Below are 19,945 nucleotides of genomic sequence, written 5' to 3' on the forward strand. Positions count from 1 at the left end.
ACTATTATTGGGGAAATGTGACTCGTTTGTCCACCCCTCCTCCCCTTGAAAAAATACTTGCTTGCCCCTGCCTGGAAAATATCCTGCGGTCGTTCATGGGCACAGTGCAGTAGGTTCAAAGCCTTCCCGATGGAGGATAATATATTGCATGCAAATTATTACTGTAACTCAAAGAAGTGTTTTCACCTTAAATTTATTTTATCTTTGCGATAACACTGCAGCGAGGCCAACCAACAATCTAATTCTGAGAATTCTCAAATCTCCTTTAGAAATTTCAAATAACGCCTGTTTCTATACCTACGGAAAGATCACGATATAACCTTTCTTTTTTTATATATTTGACAATAACAACATAGTTTTACTTGTTTTTAACAAATTAGGAACATCACAGTCTATAATCATGTTTTCAGACCTTAGATTAACCAACCCTTGAAACTAATCCGGGTCTCCCGCGTACAGTCAGACGCCATACTGACTGTACCACCGAGGCTCTGGATTGGAGGTAGGCAGGGCTTTATCCATAATTTTCCATCGAGGATGGGGAGTGTATGGCCTTTATGTGAAGAAGTCGAAAGGTAAACAATACATTAGGTAAGTTGGTATCAAGAAAATATATCCGGGAAACGGGACTTGTTGTGTAATACTGGGCAGCCAGACAAACCGACAATCAGAATTCTGAAAAACAGTAAATGATACTATAATAATAATAATAATAATAATAACACAAAAATATAATAATAATACTAATAATATAATATAATAATAATAATATCGAGCGATAGAAGAAACAATAAATAGAAATATTCATTGGGGTCCTGAAAGACCCCCCAAGTGCCCGTCCGAAGTGGTATTATATTTAGGACCAATTAACGAAAAAAATAAAATTAGTTTTTCGGTTATAATATGACGATGTTATAGAAAATAAATAAAAATAAGATATTTCAACTGTTGGTGACACCGGTATATATAATTTAGTCGTTACCCTTGAAAAAACACATGCGGGGTCTCTAAAGACCCCACGTGCCCAGCGGAGGGTAAACTGTAAGCCCAGCCCCCGGAGCAGATAAAGGACATAAACCAAAGCCTCGTCTCAATGAACTGCTCTGAGGATAAAATGGGATCTTGCAAACTATACCAAACAAAAGAATATCTCAGCCCTGCGTGCAAACGAAATCGTAAGTAAGCTACTGATGGAAGGGGAATGAATGTAAGAACTTCATTAGTGTTCTGGCAGCAAGCGAATCGTTACAGTCCGCGAAGGAAGGGGAGGGGAAGATTAGGTACTGCGTCACAAACACACCGTGCACTATCGTCAACGCATGCGTACAGTACAGGATCCCACGGCACAAAAAGTGTTTATTTGTCCTTGCAAACGTTTATTGTGCTTGTGGGAGTGCAGCTCGCTACTTACGACAGAAGTGCAAGCTTAAAAATAGCCAGCCAGAGGGGGAGAAGAGACGTAACGTTGCGTCAAGAAGTAGGAAACAAAAGACTTTCGCAACGTTCGGGCGGTTTGCAAAAGCGGTCCTGCTGTAGGCGAAGTCGTCGTATATGAAGTTGACCATGGAGGGCGGCGAGGAACCAGACTGTCAGCTGAGGCTGTGCGTTCTGAATGCTGAGGACAAAGACTGCTACGGTTTTCATTTGAGCAGGACCCAGTGGGACCCGTACCCGTGGGTGACGGGCGTTGAACCGGGTTCGGCGGCCGAAGAGGCGGGTCTCCAACCTGGGGACTGCCTCCTGGAGGTCAACGGCGAGGATGTTTTGGGCGAGAAGATCGGCCAGGTGGCTTCCAGAATGCACTCGTCGAAGGAAGGGGTTCGACTCTTGTTGTGGAATCCCGGACCAGAATCACAGACTGCCAACCCGGTGAGTTGCCAGAAACGTGTTGTTTTTTTTTCATCTAGGTAAACTCAAAACATTCATACTTGTTCTAACCAGTGTAACTCGAGGACACGTGCGCTAATCCCGATTCAGCTCAATGGTTTCGATTTATGGCTCTAAGATCTTTTGCGTATAAAGTCCGCCGGTTTCTATAATACGTTACACATCAAAGAAGTATTGCCCTTTCATAGCCAGTGGAGGGCGGGAGAAGGGGAAACGAGCTTAAGGTATGCCTCAGGGTTTTATAATATTAGATGCTGATGGATGTACGGTTCGGAACTTGATAAGAGTAAGAAAAGGAGGCATTGCGAGCGACGCAAGCAAGAAAAATTTACAATGCCCCCCTGTGGTTGCGCCACTGCATGGATTGTTTATCCACATTACGTTTCCCTTTATGCTGTTCTCCGTTCTTACCCCTTCCCCTTCCCCATTTCTCTATCTTTATTACTAGTGTTAATCTTTTTGTTCTCTTCTCGTATTCTCATGCTCTCTTGATTCTTTCTAAGATTTCTCTACTACGATCTTTGTAAATTTACTACACATTAGCCTATTACAGTTTTGTACTTTGCTTAAGATAGTTTTTAATTTCCATTTTCGTTCCTAATGCTATTTATTTATGTATAATAATTCCTCCAATACAACTGGAGCAATTTAAATTAGAAAGAAACAATAATAAAAAAGGCAACTAGTAACCAGCAAAATTATATCGATGGAAAACAGAAATATGACGCACAGCACAGTTTTGCAAGAAAATAATTTACACCCAATTCTCTGTGATTATTATGGATGTTACTTACAGGACACTTGATCTAGATTTAGCGACTGACATTTCTTACATATGTCAAACACTCAACAAAGAGTTCGAGTTTTCTGCCACCAGAATACTTAAATTGTCCTGTACTTGTTTATATATCAACAGTCAATGTCAAATGCTGAGTTTCCTTTATTTGTTTCCTGTGAAAGATGAGGAAAATATGAGAGTAGGGCCTGACCTAGCTGGCATACAATATACGCGTGGCCTATAACCAATATTTTCAGGCTTTAAAAATCATATTTCTGTCAGTCTGAAATACAGGTGTCCCATATCATCGAAATATAATAATTATTGCAATTAATTTTTAATCATATCCAATAACATTCTCTATCATAATTCTTTTTGGTTTATTTTTCATTGAATTTTGACGTTCTAGCGAATTTACATTATTTAATATAAAATAATATTTCACATTATTTTATTCTATAATTAAACGAATAGTGCATATTAGTTATTTATTTCAAATTGAAATATTTCTACACTTTTTATGTAGACAGTATTTTGTTTGGAATATAATTTTTTAAAAAATTGGATATTTTTGAGTATGTTAAGACAATCTATGAAGTCAGGGAAATTAGATTAGTTACTTAATTGGAATCACCAGCATCCTATAAACTCGCAATAAACCGTACACAAAAAGTTATTTTTATCTGACGCTTGGCATCACGTTCCGGCTGTCTTTATCCCCAGGTTCATGAGAGGCTGGGCAAGGCCCAGAGCCTCATGGAGGGACAATAGAGGGAAAATTCCCACCAGGATTCTCCACCACGGGAATCGAATCTGGATCTGGATCTGGCTTGTGACATCCACACGTGGGAATTCATGAATGTGAGAGGAAAATATTTTTTTCCAGAGCCTACCGCGTGCTGGAAGTACTTGTGCAACACAGGTGTAGACAGACTGCAAAAATATTTTGCATTCAACTGTTTCAAAGCAAAACAAAGCACTTCAGAATGAAAACAGGTTAAGTAACAAATCTTAGCAAATTAACGTCTTTATTTCAAAGTTGAAACCAGTAATTTTAAATTTTTGAATGGAATTTCGGCTGATCAGACTAGTCCACATGAATACAGTATATACATTGGAAGAACGATCGTGAATTGATACCTAACGATTTCGTCAACTAGGTGAAGTACTGGCGTACGCAGGATTTTTCTTCGGGGGGGGGGGGGGGGGGCTGAACTTGTGAACTTGGATCGTGCATAAACATTTTCCATCCGGATTGATTTTTTTTACATACATACATTTTATTTCGTTGTTTTTTAGAAGTTATGACTATTTTAGAAACAGATAGCCTAATTCCGAAACATATAAAGCCCTTAGACATCGTTTTGGGTTTATTTGGATTGTGATGGAACGGAAAATCAGAATTTTGTCATTTGAAAGTAGCGAACAAATATGCATCTATTCATTTTAATGCAGGGTTCGATTTGAAAGGGCGATAGGTGGGATTCACCCCCCTCCCCTTCCTGCTTTGAAACAATCAAATTTCTGATTTTGAATGACACAACTCAACCGGGGATCATTATTTACAACCCACTTGTAAACTATATTGTACGTGTGGTGTTCCAGTTGAATTCAATCAAGTTTACGCAAGATACCTACAAAAAAACAAAAAAAAAAATCTTTACGGAATTCATGTCGACTTTGTGCAGTGGCGCCAAATTATATGGGACCGTGGTGTCTGAACCCATGAAATAATTTATGTGATTTTTTGTAAACTTATAAAACAAGTGTTTGAGTCCACCCAGTGTTTTTGAAAAATTGGTGCCCCTGGCTCTCGTTTGGCTACTTTTCTATCGAATACTAAATCTGGGCGGTGTTTCTGGCGTATGTTGGGTCGCTTCGTCATTTGATCCTGTTTGAGAGCTTGTCGAGATCTGTAGTGTTTTGTTGTGTTTTATAAACATAAGTCGAGATGGTCACCGATCGACTCGTGGGAGTTTCAGGTTTCAATGATTGGTAAGACATTTGTCAAAGTAGTTATTTATGATGGAATTTGCGATATTTTAAAACTCTATACAAGTACTGAAAGTACTATCATCGTATGTGCAAAACCAAAATTCCTCAGTTCTTAGAGCAAAGTAAGAAATGTGCATGGCTTGGCAATTCTTGAATCATTGAAAACGATTGATTCATCGCGTAGGAGGACGTTAGTTCAGGAATTAGAGTAAAACCATACGTTCGAAAGTAATTTTGTCAATCTTTGGTGAACCATGTGAATAGCCGGTTTGAAAACTTAGATCTCTTTTCGCATGTAGTCCTATTAATTACACACACACATGGCTTGTAGATGAACGTGTGTTTCATGGAGACATGTAAGGTGAACTTTAATGTAAGTGAAAGCATACCGTATGTGCGTCACTAGTTAACTATTTTCACATCTACAAAGAAAATCCAAAACAAATTTCCACCTTAAGGATAATGCGAATTCAATTCAAATTATACCACTATCTACAGCTGAATGCGAACTTCGGTTTCAGTGTCATGAATCTAATCTTTACTGAACAGAGTGAGATTAAATATTTGATTGGATCATAGAATACATCCGTGTAAATCAATTTTAGTGATACCCCGTTGTTGGCGTTTAATTTTCATGAAATATAAGCTCCAATTACCATTTTAAACACCTTCGTTTTGAAAGTTATTCAAACACAAAAATGGTTATCGGGGGAAATTTTAAGTTCTTTTACCCGACTTCATTACTTACCTTCATTAGAATTTTATATTTTCTAAAATTTTCGGGGGGGGGGCTGTAGCCCCTTCAGCCCCCTCCCCTGGGTACGCCATTGAGATGAAGTAATGCAATCAGGAGCGTGTCCAGTCAGAGGTTCTTGATGGGAAGGGATCGATTTTTGGATCAGTAATGAATGTGTTTAGGGCAGCTTAGCTATACCGGTAGTAGGACTACACGAACATGTTGCAGAGACAAGCACCATTATTATTCATAAAACCACTATTATTATTATAATTGTCAGTGATGACACGAAAAGGGGCATCGGTGCTGAACAGTAAGATAGAAATATTTTATTTTACAATTAAACCAACGTTTATTCTCTCCCTTGTGATATTTAAGGGTACAACGAGTGTGACTGCCCCGAAATACGTTCCCACCCCCTTTCCCTTCAGACCCCCTCCCCTACACACACAAACACACAAATTTACAAAAGGATACTCAGAAAAGAACATCTATGTCCTGCGCCCAGATCAGGCCTCGAACCCAAGAAAGTGCCTCCTCGATGGCGTAGTGGTAGCGTCGTCGTCTTATACTCAAGGGGTCCCAGATTCGATACCCGATCGAGGCACATATTGGTTCGGATCCCACTTTAAACTGTAGGTCCAGTCCCGATTAGCCTTACTGTGCATAAAGTGGTCTTTAAACACCAACTCAATCAATCGATCGATCGAACCCAAGAACTTCGATGGGGAGATCTGGTGTCTTACTATTCGCGTTGAATTACTACCGAGGTGGCTCACGGACAATGTTACTAGTTGTTGTGATATTTTATGCCTTACATGTGCCTATTTAATTTTATAAAAACTACATTAGAATATGCAAGCACATTTTAAAATTATGCTCGGTCTTAGAAACTACCGCAATGCACAGTGTGGGTTTTCTAAGCAAGTATTGTGAGAAGTCTATGGACTTGAAATGGTACTACTCAGACTTGGCGTTTCCATACATGGCTACGCCATCAAAATCAGATATGAAGTTTTTCATTGCACAACTAAGCATAGAAATGAAATGGTAAGTATTTTTGAACATTTGAGTAAAAATGAACTGGCGTTGTGTCAAAACTGCATTTCACATTTATTTATCTTGATTTCAACTATAGAAAGCAACGTGTAAGTGACTTGCCCCCCCCCCCCCCCCCCTGTGACAGCAAATATCAGCGAAACATTTTTGAAAATCTAATAAGTATATTCCAACATAAACCTGAGCTGAATTGGCCATGCAGCTGAGTATTTTCTTGTCCGAAAATCTTTCTCCCCCCTTTTTTTTTAGCAACAATTGAATAGCACTAAATTGTTCCTTTTCAGTTTTCAAATGCAAAACAATTCGTAAGACACTAAATTTTTTATCTCCTAATATTATCTTATCAACGCAAACAAAACAGTCATTTAGAACACTGTCAATACGTAGCCCTATTTGCAGACCATTTATAAACAGAACCAATGAACTTTATCTTTACTGTTGGCCAATAAGATGAGCAGATTATTGTAGATAAGCAACCTGTCTTTGAACATTTTCAATGGGTCGTACAGAATTTCCGGTTAACACTCTAACTAAGGCCTCCCCGATGGAGCAGTGGTAGCGTCGTCGCCTTGTAATCAAGGGGTCCCGGGTTCGATACCCGGTGGAGGCACAGTGGTTCGGATCCCACTTTAAACTGTACGTCCAGTCCCGATTAGCCTTACTGTGCATGAAGTGGACTAAGAAACAAACTCAAATGCGATGAGCCAATTTGTAATGTCTCTTTTTGTAATTGTTAAGTAAGGTTAATGAAGATTGTTGAATGTTTCTCATATATTTCTATTTCGGGAATTTGCGTCGCTTTCCTAGATCTTGGGTCAATCGTGACGAATAGAATGAATAACAAACTGATGACATTGGTGATGGAAGAAACAAATTGGCTAAGAAAGTTTTAAACCTGGTGCTAGCTTCGTACCATGTTACGCTGACCTCTTCGCCACGAAGGCTTGTGTTTTTTTTTTTTTTGGCCATATTCCACTGTCTGTGTATACACATACATGTTTTAAATTCCTTTCTCCTTGCTAGTAGAGGTCCCTTTGTTAATGAGGACCAGATCTGCAGGTAGCCCCAAGATCCAATACACCTGCCCAAAATCGAAGAATATTTTCGTGGGATGATATTCAGGATATACGCACTTTACGTATGCTGGGCTCACGAATATTGCCATAATCAGTGCGAAGAATACAACGTAGTTGAGTGTAGAAGGAACGCCTACCCTGAGAAAAGTTCCCTGCGGGGGAGTGTGGAGAGGAGGAGGAACAGGATACAGCCTTGAACCTCTATGCTTTCGTTTTCCACGAGGAGCTGGGAATTTGCCCAGTCATTCTTGTTTTCTTCTCCGAAAGATATAAAAAGTGCCATTTTTTGCTTTTGTTTTTACCGGCAAATATTCAAATCTTTTCTCTTGAGTCTTGGGCTCTAAACTCGGGTAAGGTAAGGGTGTTTTGGGACTGCATCTAATTTATTTCCGAGTGAATTTCAATCCACTGCAGAGGTAGCTAAAATAAAACGATCCAAGTTTTTTTTCTTTCGCGTGTCGCTTATCTCGGTCTCAAGGCACCCAAATGCCAATCTCACCTTCAACTGCATTTTGCAGGCTAGGGAGGCTCTGGTATTTGGACCCACAGTCAGTATAATCCTCGGTTGGGTTTGGGTTGTGTCGTTCATATATGTTTGTGAGTGTCCCTTCATCCATCTCACCTTATCACCATTCAGCCTCATCTTCGCGATTAGCCAAAGTAGAAGAAAAGCGAAGTAAATAAAGTAAATCAGTCGATCAATCACTTTGGTTTGAAAACTCCTTTAGGAAGATTTCACGCCGAAGTGACACGCGACACATGTCACCTGGAAAGGAACCAATCAACAGCAAAGTTTCGAAACTCTATTTACATTAGCGCCCCTAAATCAGTTCTGCAAGGGTGGCTCAAATACAGTTTAACCGCTACTGCCAACTCTAATCATAACACCACGATTTAAAGAACGCTAACATGAAACTCTTAAATTAGAGTGACGACACCATAAGGATCCGGCTGACGAGTGATCCCTTGCAGACCACCAGTAAACAGGAACAAGCCTAAATAAACACTTTTTCAGCCCAAGTACGAACATATTTGTGGATTATTTATCTGATTGCCCGCTCGGTAAAATATTCCCGTCTCCCTTTTACCGCGTTATTTTTTCTAGCGTCGTTACTGCTAACTGCCAGTTACAATCTGGTTCATCTCGATACCAAACTTCGTTTTCTTCTTCCCTGTTTGAACCAAGTATCACCCAACGGAACATTTGTTTTGCTTTTCGCTACCCAGCATGTAAATTGATATTCAAACAATCCATAGAAAATTAGTTTTGATAATGATCATTATTGTCTCTTTCCACCCCTCTGCAGGATATTCACTATGATTTGACCCCTTATCGAAGTAAAGATTCATGGCAACATAGAGTGACTCATGTTGCAGATAAAGCGAAGATAGTGAGGTCAAAGACCTTTACAGTAACTAATAACAATGCTAACGGCTCAGAACTGCACTTACAACCTGCGTTCAGTGGTGTATCTCCGGTTCCATTTCAGACGGTATGCTCTTCTCTTTTTAACAGTGCAAATTTGCATGTCTTTAGTAGTTCACACACAACACGATTACTTTATAAAGTTACTACTTTAAAGTAATCAAGTTACAGTTACTGCTATTTTAAATTTAAAATTTTAAAATATAAGAAAATTCAAAATAAATTTCTATAGTAGAAACATTACAGAACTTAGACGTGTAACAAATATATTCACATTTTTAAAACTCTTTAAGCAAATCATAATTCTGCTCATTGTTATTAAAACTTGTAAGTTCCTGATTACATTTGACTCGTTACTTCCAAACACCTAACCCACACAGGTGTGAGAGTGTGTGTATGTGTGTGTGAAGGTGGTGGGTAGGTGTGGGTGCATTTATTAGCGAACAAGTGATGTTAACCATAATGCTGTTTTTGTTAGACATTTCTGGGAAGGGTATGACCCGCGAAGATCAATATCTGCCGATATCATTACTCTCAAATCTACGTCAGCTATCAAGTTTCCCTAACATTAAAATTGGGAAAGATATTCCTCAAGCCAGTGCTAACTGCTTGGTTGTGGCAACAATGATCGTTGGCGTTTATTATGGCCAGGAGGAAGACTAACAGATTCGGGCAAGGAATCATAGATTCAAGAATCGAGTATCTAGAGTAATTAGGAGACTCTTTTTTTTCCGGCCATTTTAAAGCATCATGTGATTCGTATTACGAAAACACGTCTTTTAATTGGATTAATTGATTGAATTGTTGTTTTAAGTACGCTTTATGCACAGAAAGGCTAATCGGGACTGGACCTACAGTTTAAAGTGGGATCCGAACCACTATGTGCCCCCAGTCTTTTAATTGGAAAAATAGAAAATAATATAGTAAATTACTTATCTCATGAAAAAATCCGGACCGTAGCAAGGTCTTTTTTACTATTTTGAGTTCCATGATTGCATTTTGACCAAATCTGAAGAGGTTTTCTTTATAAGTTGGGTAAATTTTGTAATATTATAGAATATAATAATTTGCACAATTTAATTAAAATCCTATATTTTTGGGTAATATGTTTATGCTGAAGTGATAATCCTGTAAGACTGCGATTAGACTTCCCCATGACTAGATACGTAGAACCCGTTGAATCAGTACAGCTGGCCTGTTTGTTGCTTCTTGGGAGGACGATTTCTACTTACCATGTCCATTTGCTGGGACAGAGATCTCCAACGACTGAAAGCTGTTGCATAATCTCGCTTTCTTTGTCTTCCGATAGGAGCCATGTGAACATTGCAATCTGACCTTGCATTAATTCCGTTTCGCTTTCTCTCTCTTCCCATGCCTGGTCATAAAAGCTCTGCGAACGGTACGAAGAAAGGAAAAGAACAATCGCGTCTGCTTGTTGAAGCCTCGGACACACCATGGCTCTTCTGGACATAGGCGAGACTTGAGAAAGAAAACTGCACAAAGTGCTGAATCCGGAATAATAATATTATTACGTGCTGGTGGAGGAGTAGCCAGCGACAGCCACACACGCCCCCAAACCATCCCATAACAATCCCACATTTTCATCAATATTTCTTAAGAACATCCGAATTCAGCATATTTTGATGGACTGCCCATTAAAATTTCCTTACACACTCAGTTCGGACATTCTGAATTCATAAATTCCGGTAGCCATTTGGCAATCTAATCCGTTCCTAAAAGTAAGAATAGCAACCAGAGGGAATGGATGTTCCGAATTATAAACCAATTCTGATGTGTTCTAAAAATCTAAAGGACCTCCTCGATGGCGTAGTGGTAACATCGTGGCCTTGCGGTACTGGGTTCGATATCCGGTGGAGGCACATAGTGCCACTTTAAACTGTAAACCCAGCCCCGATTCGCCTACCTGTGCGTAAAATGGACTTCAAACTCAACTCAACTGAAATTCTAAAAATCTGTAATGGATTAGCCTAATGTTGTCGCTCACTGACCTTGATCTATTTTATTTATTAGCAGTGATCACCTGATGTTTTTAAAGAAAACCTTTGAAACGTACCATGTAACAAAAAGCTCTCCACGGCAAAAGTTTGAGATCTGGCAACATTACCATGCAGGCAGTGAATAAATGTCTGGTACCTCGCCCTACTCGTAGTTCACATGGTGATCACTTAAAATTAACCTTCTCGTAATTAATGTATCTAACTTATATATTATATGTAACATTTAACTTCCCACCAGCAGTGTGCGAATTAACGGGGGGGATGCCAGGGATTTAGCCCCCACAAAGATTTTTTTCCCCCTGGCAAAAGACAATTATTTTTATCCTTGTCAGGGATAAAATATCCCCCTTCCTCAAAGAAAATGGATATGAAAGCATATAGAATACATTTTTAACTAGGTAACAACCACGATGGAAAAACATGTGTGTCCAGTTATGAAAGATTTCCTTGCTGAAGAGTATGTAGCCTTCTGAATTTGAAAAGAAAGAAAGAAAAGACCACCATAATGCAACTAAACAACTCACCAAGCCAACAGAAGGCTGTTTTCCACTAAAGTTTTCATGGCACAGTGCTGATATTTTGCATGTATTAAAGTTCACACGAAACTTGTAGGTAGGTTGGCAATAGAAATTTAGTCATGTTTTCAGTATTACTAGTTTGATAGTTGTTTTTGTGCATGAGATTTGGTTTTCCTAGAATGTAAATACGGTATATGTACTAAGTGTTACATGTAAATGTTATCATAAAAATTGAATTGCCTAGTTTAGAACCAATGTTCTAGGCCAGGCATTAACTGACCGGTAACCAGTGGCGGCGATCTGAGGGAGGTGCAAGGACAGTTTACTTTCCCTTGGTACATAAGGTACAGCATAGTGCAGAGGCAAAAGTTGAAAAAAATGGGGAGCAAGTACCCCCACGCCCCCATAATCGCCGACACTGTTGTCAACATAATATACAAATTTTCATATCCCCCCAAATAACCTACCTCCCGAAATGAAATCACAACTACGTCACTGAGTGGGCACCCCCCCCCCCCCGCCCCAAAGCAAAAAGTTTAATTCGCACAGTGCCCACCAGGCAGAGAAAGCACCAGAGAAAATTTTGACCGACATTAATTTTTGGAAAGGCAGATACTGTAAAAAATAAGGAAATGGTTGAAATGTAATTTTATGAATAATAATGGCAAGGGTGCTATTGTTGACGCAATGGTTTCATTGTACGAACACACACACACATATATACCAAGGGAGAGTAGCTGAATGGTTAACGTTGAATGGTTCGCCTTCGGTACGAGTCATTCCGAGTTCAAATCCGGTAAGGGCTCTAAAATGTGGGTTTTGACTCAGCATAGTAGCGGAGCGGACTGTGGTCTACAATGCCAGAAAACGAGAGCTTTATAGCCCAGTCAATGAAGGACAAAAAAGGGCCAATGTCAGGAATAATTCCGTAAAAGCTAAATTTTGGTCAGTTGTTAGAACAGTACAAGTAGTGAAAAATCCCAAAAGTTCCCACCCCTCCTCGCGGTGCTTCAACACCAGCGTCCCCCCAAACATCAATTTCGCAGACACTCAGTTATTGACCTATATCTCCGCAACCAATGGTTGTAGGCAGGTAATCTTTTTTAGTCTTAATTCTCATTACATGGGCTACAAAAAAGATTCAGTTTAATTTTTCGATAATGTTGGTTGTTTTGCCGTAATTTAAAAAATAATCTTCAAAAAGTGATTTTTTTCTAGTACTTTCTGAAGTTTTTTCCTTTTACCTTTTGAACAAATTAAATTACAAAAATTGTTTCGGATAAAAGTTGTAGCCTACTTTATAAGCTTTAAAACTATATCAGTTTTAATATATTTTAATGAAAGATGCGCCATAAAATGTGTCTGCAAATAGAGGAGAGCACCACAAAAGTGACTCTTTATCACAGTCCGGCGGTTAAGTCCGGAATCATTGACTTTTCGATAAAAGCATGAGATTTGGTAGAATCAATTTTTATACCACTTATGACATGTTCATTCGAGTGGCCAATCACGATCTGCGTGCTGATGGCCGCCATCTTGAAAACGTCAGCCATATTGGATATTTTTGATTTGATATATCTCGGGAACGGTGGCACCTGTCAACTTCAGGACTTTTCAGTAATGCTCATAATAGTGTAAACTTTCATAACATATCAATAAATCTATTTTTGAAAAATGAAAATAGTGGTTTTGTAGAAAAACTCACTATAATTCTTTATGTGAATAACTCCGAGTTAAATAAAAGTCTTAATAATTCTCGAACCATACAATAGTACGAGGGTTACTATTTATATTTTCAGCCTAACAATGGAAAAACAGGAATTTGGCATTGAAAACTGCTTTATTGTTTTTCGAAGTATTCTCCTTTATGGTCAATACACTTTTGCATTCGTTCGAACAATTTGTCAAAGCAGTTTTTCCAATCTTCTTGAGACACCTCCATAATATGGTTTTTGAACGCATCAACGGCGTCTATCGCTGACGGAAATCTTTGTCCACGCAATTTATTCTTGACATTCGGGAACAAGAAGAAGTCATTGGGTGCCAAATCAGGACTGTACGGCGGATGACCCATCAATTCGATTTTTTGACTGTTCATAAAGTCGGTTGTTAGACGAGATGTGTGACAGCTGGCATTGTCTTGATGAAGAATGATCCGACGGCGTTTGTTTGTTTTCCGCATTTGGCCGAAGACCTCTGGCAAACAAATTGTTGTGTACCATTCAGAGTTGACCGTTCTACGTTCCTCTAAAGGCACAGTTGCCACATGACCAGTTTTCCCGAAAAAAACAGGCGACCATTTGTTTCGATGTGCTTCGAGCGCGAACAACTTTTGTTGGATTGGGTTCATCTTGAAACACCCATACAGTCGACTGCTGTTTACGTTCCGGCTCATATGCATATATCCATGATTCGTCACCTGTTACAATCTTATATACATCTTTTGAAGCACCACGATTGTATTTATTGAGCATTTGTTTGCACCAATTGACGCGAGCGTCTTTTTGAGTTTTTGTCAAATTGTGTGGGATCCAACCAGAACATACCTTTCTCACAGCGAAATGTTCATGTAATATTTTATATATGCTGGTGGAACTAATGCCTATGGTTGCCTCAATCTCACAGTATGTCACATGACGATCTTGCAGTATTAGGTTTTGCACAACATCAATGTTTTCTTGAACAACAACTGATTTTGGACGACCTTCGCGATTCTCGTCGGTGAGCGAATGGCGGCCACGATTAAATTCGTTATACCAGCGTTTCACAGTGGCAAAGGATGGGGCTTCATCGCCAAATGTGGAAGTAAGTTGATCGATGCACTCTTGTCTTGATAATCCACGTCGAAAATCGTAAAAAATCATCGCACGAAAATGTTCACGAGTTAATTCCATTTTATTGTTGTCGCGCAATCTCCAAGGCAACACAAACAACACAAATGAAGCTATTGACAAAACATTTGAAGTACGTTATGGTCAATAATGCCAGACGATTCCGTGGAAACGTCAAATCGCGCCTAACTGCAATCAGTGTTGCCAAGGCTCAAAATATAAATAGTGGCCCTCGTATTGTATATTTGGTAGCGTTACGAAATGTGTGTTAGATGACTTTAGACGAACTTTCTTGTATTTATAAATTTACCTCAAACAACATTTTTAAGAGAAATACACGATACCTGTATATATAACCCAAATTTATTTCTGTGAGTATGAATGAAAGAAAAACACATTTTCATTGTAACTGATGATATGAAAATAGTTAAAATTATTTAGAAAATATTTTGCTATGAATTTTTTCATAAGTTCGTATCCCTTCTTTGATAAGATCTCAAAATCGTATCCTTCACATTCGCATAATTTAGCGGAGGCAAGATTTTCCATTCAACACTTGCAACGTCCAGTTCACTGTTAACTTGGCGCGTATTTTATGATTTCTCTCTAGTTACCACCAGCAAATACATACATTGTCAGCCAAGGACCTCTGTCGCTCTGTACTCCTCCATCAGAAATCAGCAGAGCTGGGTTGACAACAAAGCACTTACAAAGATACCAACCCTATGGCTATAAGTGCTGGATGTTCTTTCGTGTTACAGAAATTTTATTATTCTAACATTCTCATGTTGACAAAAGTGGATTACAATATCCCATTCTAACCATATCAAAACGAATAAAAACGATTGGCATATTTTCCAATAACTACAAAACACGTTTCTCTTCATAAACTTTTATCCTCTTCTATGAAACAAAGTTAAAATTAAAAATAAACATTAATTTTGCCTGTAGTATTGTATGGATGTGACACTTGGTCCAGTGCATTAAAAGAGGAACATAAATGAAGAGTATTTGAACATAAAATCCTTAGAAAAATATTTGGACCTAAAAGGGATGAAGAGACAGGTGAGTGGAGATGGTTACATAATTTAGAATTGTATAATTTGTATTCATGTCCAGATAAGTATTATTAGAATAATTAAATCAAGAAGTCTTAGGTGGGAAGTTTACGTGACATGAATTGGAGAGGAAAGAAGAGTTTACAGGATTCTTGTTGGGAAACCTAATGGTAAGAGACCTGTAGGAAGACAAGACCAAAACGAAGATGGAGAGATAACGTTGAGATGGACCTAAAGGAAATCGGTAGGGATGGAAAAGATTGGATTGATTTTGCCCAGGATAGGGACAGATGGAAGGCTTGTGTTTCTGCAGCCATAAACCTTCGGGTTTAGAAATGCTAGAAAGTGGGTGAGTTACTTAAGCTGAGTGCCTTTCAGCTTTCAACATCTGATAAATTAAGAACTTGCAAGTAAAGAATCCGCCTGTTGCTTACATGTTATGAACTAGATGAGTTGATAGCAATGAGTGGATACCCAAACTTCAACCCATTCACGTGATGTAACAGTACTGTTGTTTTTTATTTCTTAATGACTAAATAAGTCGTAATGATGTGATATGGGTTTGACGCCACTCAAAAAACCGTAAATCTTCTGAAAACACTACAGTTTCAACTTGTGCATATTAATATTGAATGTACATATACATGTATTCAAAATATCGAACTGGGTTCAGTGGTTCCCGGCTAGCCACAACCATATGAAGACGATAACAGAGTCGTCATGGGGAGACTCTACCTTGAAATGACTACCTTAAAATGCATGGCGGTGTTCTTACTGGAGGAGCCTAGATATACACTCTGGAGCAAACGAAGAGACTTCTTATCTGGCACAAGGGATTCATTTAGTAAAGCTTGACATGTGAGGAAAACAGTTCATGCACATCAGACTACAACGTATGTACTCTACAAACTGCATAAGGATGTATACCTTGTCAATTGTAACACAGAACCTGACTCAGGATATCTCAATTTAGAAGACTAGTGCATGCAAGGAACTAAAAAAATCCCAAAACTCTCAGAGTAACAACTTAAATTGAGAGAGAACTTCACATTGTTCACCTGGGAAAGAGCCTTCGTGAAATAAACTTCTTTTTATACATCAAAACTTTGTGCAATCTGCAGTGGGGTTTTCACGCTCAAGACCATTACAACCAAGCACAGAGTACTATACTCTGTCCCGGGAATCTATGGAGCAAACGAACGAAAGTAAGTCTCTGCCCAAGAGGGGCTCAAACAACGAAATTTTGCGAAGAAACGGGATTGCGTGGACGGGCAAAAGGGACTGCAGTTACAAGCTGTTTGCATCAGCGTGTACAGGTTTGCTCACTTTCTCCCCCTTCTCTTCCGTTATGCGTGGCATTGTTCCAGAGATTCTCAGGATAGAGTATAGGTGTTTGGTGTTGAATGGGAAATCTTGCCTGAATTATATTATCCAAATGTGAAGGATTTGAATTTAAAACCTGATAAAAAGGGAACTTATGTAATGAGAAATTCATTACAAATATTTTGTAAAACAAATGTCAGTATTTTCGTATCATCAATTACAATAAATGCTTTTCTTTTCAAATAATAAAACAATTTAATAGAATATCAATTATTTCTACTTTCAGAAATCAAATTGGGTTGTACGTAAATTGAATTTCTCTTAAAAATGTTATTTATGGTAAATTTATAAATACAAAAAATTGTATTTTAAGGGTTCAGTTCATCTAAAGTCTTCTAACACACATTTCGTAACGTTACAAAATATACAATACTATTGTAGTTCGAGAATTATTAAGACTTTTATTTAACTCGAAGTTATTCACATAAAGTATTATAGTGAGTTTTTCTACAAAACCACTATTTTCATTTTCCAAAAATAGATTTATTGATATGTTATGAAAGTTTACACTATTTGGAGCATTTCTGAAAAATCCTGAAGTTGACAGGTGCCACCGTTCCCGAGATATATCAAATCAAAAATATCCAATATGGCGGTCATCAGCACGCAGATCGTGATTGGCCACTCGACTAAACATGTCTTAAGTGGTATAACAATTGATTCTACCAAGTCTCATGGTCTTATCGAAAAGTCAATGATTCTGGACTTAACCGCCGGACTGTGATAAAGGTGCACTTTTCTGGTGCTCTCCTCCATTTGTAGACACATTTTATGGCGCATCTTTAATTAAAATATATTAAAACTGATATAGTTTTAAAGCTTATAAAGTAGGCTACAACTTTTATTCGAAACAATTTTTTGTCATTTAATTTGTTCAAAAGTTACAAGACAAAAACTTCAGAAAGTACTAGAAAAAACCACCAACATTATCGAAAAATTAAACAGAATCTTTTTTGTAGCCCATCTAATGAGAATTAAGACTAAAAAAAGAATACGTGCCTACGACCATTGGTTACGGAGATATAGGTCAATAACTGAGAGTCTGCGAAATTGATGTTTTGGGGGACGCTGGGTGCGGGGGGGAAGCACCGCGAGGAGGGGCGGGGACTTTTGGGATTTTGCACTACTTGTAGTGTTCTAACAACTGATCAAAATTCAGCTTTTACGGAATTATACCCGACATGAAACCTTTATTGACTGGACTATTCAGGAGTCGACAGCACGTTACTCAACGAAGAGTCGCTTCCCACCCTGGACCCTTAAAGGGTTGTTGTAGAACGTCTTTTCCTTGAAATTTGGGGTTTGCATTTTTGTATACGAAAGGATGTTAGGGATTTTATAATACACATAACATATTCTATTCATTATGCTTGTCAGGCCTGCATGGCCAGATCTCCGACTTTTGCCGTGGAGAGGATTTTTGTTACATAGTACGATTCAAATATTTTATTTAAAAACATCATGTGATCACGAGCAAAGTCAGCTATACAAGGTGCGCCATCTCCTCTAAATCAAGTTGGCACTTATGGGTCACTTATCCGCCTACAAGCTGGAGAGATAAGTGTTCGTTCTATAATTTTTAATTTCAAGCTTAAAAACTTTCATTTAATAATGCTAAGGAGAGTCATAAGGACGACTTGCCCGAGTTATATTTTTTCCTTCCGCCAGCCCTGTTTCATGGTATCGCTTTGTGCATATTATTTTATTCACGTGGACCTGTACCACGTGAAACGACCACACGAACAACGTTGTAGCCAATAAACAATAAATCAATATCCACCAAAGATACAACTAATATCACTACGATATTTTTTAAGCTAAGAACAATCTCTACATCTCTGAATCCAAAAACGTTTATGACAATCATAGCTGTCTGCAGGGATTTTTCTAGTGTCAAGCAAGCATTTCCCTCCCCCTAAAAAAATCTTCAGTTTGAAGTTATCGTGTACCAGTAGGGCTTATTGCTTATAATTATCAGTCCCGCATAATAATTAATTCAAATTATTGTGACTGAAATGAAATTTTAGGTTCAAAATTTATAACTTTAGGCTGACAATCATTTCCAACGGGGTCAACCGTTCCTATTCTTCGGACGCCCATGCCGACATATACTTATAGCCTGATTTGGAATGGATATTTAGCATTCATAGATGAAGGATTTCTGAAACAATCGATGCTTGATGCTTACTCTGGACATCGAGATTGTGTGGAGGCGTCCTTATGCCAAGGTGCTGAGGATAGGGGAAATTAGTTTCTTCTTCTTCCTTTTGTTTGTGTGTTTTGCCATTGTAATTAGTCACTTTTCTTGTTCGGTCAAGTCCTTCCTCAGTGCGATAGTGCACCCACATTTCCTGTTTCCCCGTTCCTTAAAATAACTGTTGCCATGCAGGTTCACCACTCCAGCGTAGCTATCTGAACTTGAATGTCCCCTTATGGAAGTGGACAGTTCCCTGTGTCCGTTTAGTTTACGATACCGCCCATATCATTGTTTAAAATGCACGGCGAAAAGTACCAGTGTCGCAATCTTTAGAGTACATGGGTTTTTTGGAATGTTAATATTCCTTTATTATAATCTACTTGGTAAATTTCACCTATTCCCATCTGAGTCAGGTGTACCTTCATCATGACAGCATTACAGTCAAATGGGAAAGGTAACGAAACAGTCAAATCATGTTGAAGTAAGTGTTCCTATACACGATTTGATGTAGGTATAGTAAACAGCAAGGTGGACTGATTTAAATCAGGTGATTTTTTTGAGAAAATCACTGATATAAATAATTTTAAAGAAATAATTTATAGAATAATGCACATAAGGATTTTGTAGATATTTTGGTTACGTTTGGTGAAAGTACATTCATCTTGTAATCATTTAATGGTGTTTATTAGGCCCTAAGAAAGGAAACAAAATATATGTACTGAAGGGGTTAAGCTCATACGAAAGGAAAATTAATATCTAAACTGCTAACACTTAAATTTGTCATGATTTAAAATTCAATAATTCTTATAGCCAAAACTAGCAAACATTTTGTGTAGAATAATACAGAAAATACCAATCATGTTAAACCGTAAATGGTGTCATTATCATTAAGCTGTAAATAAACTTGGCAGCTGATATTTTGTGAACTATCATTTTAAAAAAATGCAAAAAATCAGCTACAACGACTATAAAACATATTTTAA

At 38.2% G+C, this 19,945-nt stretch overlaps 1 protein-coding gene across 1 annotated transcript in view; it reads left to right on the forward strand.

The window, feature by feature from the left end:
* Positions 1–1,360: 1,360 nt before the first annotated feature.
* Positions 1,361–19,945, forward strand: part of LOC146004198 (uncharacterized) — a 43,354-nt gene continuing 24,769 nt past the window's right edge. Inside the window, exon 1 of the mRNA XM_083142867.1 lies at positions 1,361–1,869. Coding sequence (XP_082998993.1) covers positions 1,552–1,869 — 318 coding nt within the window. The 5' untranslated portion in view covers positions 1,361–1,551. The remainder of the gene's footprint in view (positions 1,870–19,945) is intronic.

This window comes from Lepisma saccharinum, chromosome 1 (assembly GCF_977018435.1).
Source record: "Lepisma saccharinum chromosome 1, izLepSacc3.1, whole genome shotgun sequence".
Taxonomy (NCBI): Eukaryota; Metazoa; Arthropoda; class Insecta; order Zygentoma; family Lepismatidae; genus Lepisma; species Lepisma saccharinum.